Genomic DNA, 6,000 nt, shown 5'->3' on the forward strand with positions numbered 1-6,000 from the left:
ACTTCTCACCTATTCAGGCCACTGTATTTGTCAGTACACTTTAAATGTCGATCTTACTGTTTCACCTTGAATTTTGCATGCGAATGAGGATAGTGAAACGTGGTTTTTTCCTTTTTCTAACAACAGACTTAATCTGTGGATGCTGCTGTTACAGCAAGTACCATGTTTGAAGTTTAGTACCGCAGCCTACCACTTTGTTACTGCCCATACAAAATTAAAAGGGCATTGGTGAAGTGATTGTTGTTTTATGGAGAGTACTAACACGATAATAAATTATATCAAAATAGTAATCATGCAATAAATAAGTAAATAAAAGAGTAAGATTTAGAAATTGGTATTTTCCGGTTGAAGTGTCGGCGTGTCGATTGTCTTTAGAGAATTTATTACCGTCCACGGTGCAGAGGCTCTCCGATAAAATTCTCCCAAGATCCGACAACTACTCGCGTCGTCCGTAAGTACACTCCAAGACGAACGTCGCACTCGGACTTAACCTCAGATCGCGGAAACCAAACCTCAGGACAAGGAAAAACTCTCGGAAAAGAAGAAGACAGTGCACGTATACACAGAGAGGGAAGGAGAGAAAGCATACTGCTTGAGAGTGTATGAACCACGAATAGAGGTAGTGTATTTATTGACCCTGAAGCACTGTTTCACCAGCGAACCAAAGCGTGCGCCCCGGTTCGAAGTGCGTCGCTTCTTCACGCGCGGGATAATGCTTCGCCAACGAACCAAAGCGTTGGTTCCTCACGCGCCTCACCAGGTGCGTCGGTGGTTCACGCGGGACAGAAACAAATAAAACCAAGAACTAGCAAAAATAAATCAGACAGCATGAGGCCCACGAGCTGGGGATTTGTACCCCCTGCGCGCGATGATCGTGTGCGTCACGCCCAATTTATGGATTTCTGGCTCGAATCCCCTGAAATCACCTGATTTAAGTTCGATCCGCGAATGTGTGTAGGTCCCCTTAACTTTACTAAGCAAGGATAAAAGAGATTTATATATAAGGTCTTTCAATTTTCTTAGCTTAGCAATATAAAATTAAATACATTCATATATATATATTATCATAACAACTAAAACTAAAAAAAATACTTTGAATTAAACACAAAACTCAACAGTGATGATGACAAACTGAAGAAGTTCCATGTAGGTAATAAACACATCTAGCAAGCCAAAGTCGATTTGTAAGGAACTGCCTGCCATGCATGTCATCCTCTATCGCCCACATTGCAGGGGTGTGGTGGAGATTGGAAGGCGATGTCAGGTAAGTCCACAATGCCAAGTGTGTCAGAGTAAGTCCACGCCAATTTGGCCATGCCACGTACGTGTGAAGGATGAGTCTAGGTGCTTTAAAGTGATCCTAAAGATGTGGCTGTGGACTATCCCCATGCTATCTATTATTCTCTTTGAAGGTTGACTCGGCTTCTCTATTGATGCAACACCTAATCCTCCTAGTTTTTATATAAACTCTATCGTTCCCACTGTGTTTTTCCCTCTCATCAAAGCCAACATGAGCGTCTTGAGCATGGTGGAGGCAGAGCTGCCTCCAGGGTTCAGGTTCCACCCGAGGGACGACGAGCTCATCTGCGACTACCTTGCAGTGAAGCTCGCCGGGAACCATGGCTGTTCTATGATGGTGGACGTTGATCCCAATAAGTGCGAGCCATGGGATCTCCCTGGTCAGGCTTCTAATCTTCTTTTTCAGATCACGAATAGCTTTCTGTCACTATTTTTTCTGGTTTAATTAGATCTGATAGAATTGTTACGGTCGTGCAATCTCTCACAGCTGCGAACTTGTTCATGTTCTTTTCCAGAGGAGGAATAAAAAAATTAAAAATTCCCTTTCTATGTTTATCTTGATTAACTTTCCAGGCAATGGAAATTGTTCAAGTACCAAACTTTCCAGCACCTTTCGATCTCCTCGAGTTGTTTTATTCCTTCATGATTGAAGTCGACCACAATTTTTGTTGTGGTTACCACTTTTATTCTTTTCTTTCTTGTCCATCTACGAACTTTTCAGAAAAGAAAATATCCTTTAGAATGCATATACCTTCACCTAAAGGTTTTTTCTTCCCCTTTCTTTCTTTTTTACTTTTATAAAATATTGGTTTCCAACTCAAAGAAGACTTTCTAAAGATGTTGATGGATATTCTAACATCACGTCTCGACTGATCCAGAGTTATGTCTCTGTTCATGGATCCACTAAGAACCACACACGTGGTAGTTTCGCCCAGGGACCAACAAGGTCTCTGATCTCTTAGTGCTGATCCGGCTGGCTAATGTGCAAGTGAGGCGTCGACGCTGACATCTTTCCTTTCGCGGTTAGACTCTCACTGGTCGAGACTTGCTTGTGATAATGCACCAGGGTGCGACAGCGCTGCAAGCAATCTCCATCATGGAGTTAGGTCCATTGCTGATGCTGAAAACGCCATGAACTAGTGCTTGTCCCACGTCGCCATGAACTAGTGCTCGATACAAATTTTAGCTTCATTTGAATTCCTATTCTTGATTTGTGTGTGTGTGTGTGTGTGTGTGTGTGAGAATGTCGAATTTTGATGAGTTGGATCCAGGTACTGCATGTGTGGGTGGCAAGGAGTGGTACTTCTTCAGCCTTCGAGATCGGAAGTACGCAACCGGGCAGAGAAAGAACCGGGCAACTGTGTCAGGCTACTGGAAGGCCACCGGAAAGGATAGATCGGTGGCCCGGAAGGGCGTGCTGGTCGGGATGAGGAAGACTTTGGTTTTCTATCAAGGAAGAGCTCCCAAGGGAAGGAAGACAGATTGGGTCATGCATGAATATCGCATGGAGGATTCTGCTTCTGCAACCCAAAAGATGTTGCCCTTCAAGGTTACATCTTCATCTCTCTAACATTTGCACAATTATTAAGCAGTCACAATCAGAATGCATGTGCACACCAGATTAAATTAAGTACTTGAATAAGATATCGACTAGAATCTATAGATTATTGTTGCGCCACTGATTGAGGTTTAGAATAAAACAAGTTGCTAGCTAATCTCTTCTTCATGCATGAATATCTTGATTGTAGGAAATCATCTTAATCGCTCAACTACCAAACATAGTAATGAATTCTGAACACGCTTTCTTCGATCAGTTATTATCCTTTCATCAAATGGATTACGACACTTGCGTTTCTTATGCGAGCAGGAAGATTGGGTGCTGTGCAGAGTGTTCTACAAGGGAAGAGAGGTCTCCAGCAAGGCAAGCATGGAGATATTGAGCCAGGACGATTCGGGCCCGATGCTCCTCCCACCTCTCCTCGACAACTACAACTCCACTGACCAAACCTCACTCAACTTGGAAGGGTTTGGGCAGGTGCCCTGCTTCTCCAGAATAGCTCCAAGCCACACACCTCAGGTCCCAACCATAACCCCACACCTGCCATCATCCGAAAGGGCCATCTCGCTACCAAGATGCTTTCCTCAAATAGCTGACCTGCCTAACTTGGGCTCTGGACCCAACCAGTTCGCTGCTGACAGGAAGCTCATGAAATCAGTATTGAGCAAGCTGGAAGGTGGTGGCTCGAAGCAAAGGATGGTGCAGAATTTAGTAGTTGAAGACTGTTTGGGGAGTTACTCAGCACAGGGTGGTCTGCCTACAGCTTGGATCCCTTTTTGAGATATGATAAGGTTGCAGTGCAATTAGTAGAAAATGACGTCTTCTATTTACATACACTCACTAAAACTTGTCCATATATTTATAGTGTGATGAGATTGAAACTGTTTTATATTCCTACTTTCTATAATGAGATGATGTGTTGTGGTGGATAAGTCTGAGGAGAGTGGGAAATCTGAAGGTATACAGGAGAGTGAGGTTGACGGCTAATGGGATAAGATATAGACTACTAGTGAAGAAGAAAGCTTATGTAATTTGCTTAATTACACTGACCATGTGAAATTCAGCACATAAAATAAAAGAACTTGAGCCTGAAATTATGGAAGAAAATTTGGAATTGGTTTGAATTTTGATGTTTTTTTTCAATAAAAAAAATGAAAATATCATTTTCGTGATTCAGATCTTCCTCTTTTTTATCTCCATGTTCTCTGCTTTGGCACCAGCACATCACTTATTTATTAAGAGGGAGAAGAAGCTAAGATTTTGTCTTTCAAACTCACTGTTTACATTTGACAAAATAATAATGGTGATCACACCATGATTATGATCTTATATTTAACTGTACTACGAAAGGAGAGAATTTAATTTTAAATATTCTTGTAATTATTTCAAAGGACCAGAAGATCTCATATATTGGTGTCTGTCAAGGGCACCCAACTTCTTATTATTAAACCATAGTCAACTGCAGGCCTAAATGCAATTTACAGTTTCTCTAACAAGGAATAGCAGTCTTTGACCTATTCGTAGCTTTTAGCAATATATCTATTTAATCTTGTTTCTGATTCAAGACTGAATTTCATGACATCATGAAACAACTTGTTCCTGATTTAAAAGATTTTCCAACAAAATCTTCTGTCCTGTTGATGCCATCTTTCGCAGTGCAAATTGATTTACAGATTAAAAAAGATCCCCATTATATTCTTCAGTGATCTGTTTGTCTCTGTATATTTGTTGCTATATGCTAGTTTTATGCAGTCAGCAACAAATGGATCTTTACTTGCATCACATTTTTATCAACTCAGATTACCGAAAGCAACTGGAGGCCAACCTCTCAAGAACAACTCCACAGTTTCATGAATATGAGATTGGACACAATGCTAAACCATTCTAAAAATCATGGATCATAGAACATCACAGCACATTTCTCGTTGCATATTCAATCAAATATATGATGAAGCTGATCCACCTTTGCTTGCAAGCTGCATTCCTGCCGAATTTTAAGCTGTGCAATTGTTGCTAGCGTCACCTGCTCAACAACCCATCGTTGAAATCATTCCTCTTTTGTGAAACTTCGGAATGAAGAAATGTTTTGATTTATTGGAGATTTGGCCTATAGCTCTGATACGGACAAATCTCACAGATTGGCCGAACCGTAATCTTTTCAAGAGCCTGTTCAAAACGATAGCTCACGGATGACGATTTTGATGTATATTCCAAACAAGTATCAATCTGCCTCGCCTGGGGCCATCTTAACCTGTTCCATTATATAAATCAGAAAGAGGTGAAATAATAACAATAAAGAAATCATAACAGAAGTGGTGTGAAATAGGCGAGCATGGAGATTTTTAATTGGCTTTTGATATGACAAGAGAAATTAAGAAGACCAGCAGTTTACGAAAAGTTCAAAGTATTCGCAACGCCCACGAAATATCTGTAATGATGCCTGACAAAACTAAGAGCCAATGAAATGAGAACAGGCGTGATCCATACAAAATATATTAGAAGATAACACCTTTATGATTCAGATTGATTGCAACCTTTTATTCTGAAATAAGAACTGGCGAATATTGATAAGTCTGTCAATTTTCAACATTCTTCAGGGGCTTTTAAATGACATTCTGGCATTTATTGATTAACCCACTCATGCATTTTCTATGGAGTATCAAGCCATGAGCACTGCAGAAGATTTCAACTTTTGAAACCCTTCTTGGTAAGCCTGGCAAGACTTTTTTTCACAAGCTCCGAAAAACCTCGTCTCAGAATCATCTGGTGAAGGATTTTCTTCGAAACAAAGCTCATAGTATTCGTGCACAAATTACAACTTTTGCCTCCTTATTGCAGTTTGAAAATCTGGCAAATTGAGGAGAAAAGGAGAAGAATGATTAGGAAAAGAAAAAGTGGGAAGCAATGAAATGAAAGGCTAAAGGCCCATCTTTCCTAATCTTGGTCATCTGTCAATGAAAGTAACTCTTGAGACCGGTTGTAGCAGCTCCTCTTCCAATCAGATTATTATAGTCACGCATGCAGCTGAAAATTTTGGGGCTCGGCTGAAGGCTAAAGCAAAACCACCACATACTCTTAAATTATTTTTTAAAGGCAGGAAGATTGTCAAAATGAGCATGGATTAAATCTCTGTTGCAAGAAGA

General features: G+C 40.7%; 1 protein-coding gene across 1 annotated transcript; it reads left to right on the plus strand.

The window, feature by feature from the left end:
• The first annotated feature begins 1,377 nt into the window (after positions 1–1,377).
• On the plus strand, positions 1,378–3,764 carry LOC122028012 (NAC domain-containing protein 21/22-like). The gene is made up of 3 exons (XM_042587030.1): positions 1,378–1,679; positions 2,571–2,848; positions 3,167–3,764. The coding sequence occupies exons 1-3, from the start codon at positions 1,511–1,513 to the stop codon at positions 3,635–3,637; spliced, it is 918 nt and encodes a 305-aa protein (XP_042442964.1). The 5' UTR covers positions 1,378–1,510; the 3' UTR covers positions 3,638–3,764.
• The last annotated feature ends 2,236 nt before the right edge of the window (positions 3,765–6,000 follow it).

Source organism: Zingiber officinale, chromosome 10A, assembly GCF_018446385.1.
Source record: "Zingiber officinale cultivar Zhangliang chromosome 10A, Zo_v1.1, whole genome shotgun sequence".
NCBI classification, from domain to species: domain Eukaryota; kingdom Viridiplantae; phylum Streptophyta; class Magnoliopsida; order Zingiberales; family Zingiberaceae; genus Zingiber; species Zingiber officinale.

Bases quoted from the DNA above. Each gene is read 5' to 3' on its own strand.
- LOC122028012 (XM_042587030.1), top strand. From the start codon at position 1,511: ATGAGCGTCTTGAGCATGGTGGAGGCAGAGCTGCCTCCAGGGTTCAGG. The intron at 1,680-2,570 runs GTCAGGCTTCTA...AGTTGGATCCAG, and splicing joins CGAGCCATGGGATCTCCCTG to GTACTGCATGTGTGGGTGGC. The intron at 2,849-3,166 runs GTTACATCTTCA...TTATGCGAGCAG, and splicing joins AAAAGATGTTGCCCTTCAAG to GAAGATTGGGTGCTGTGCAG.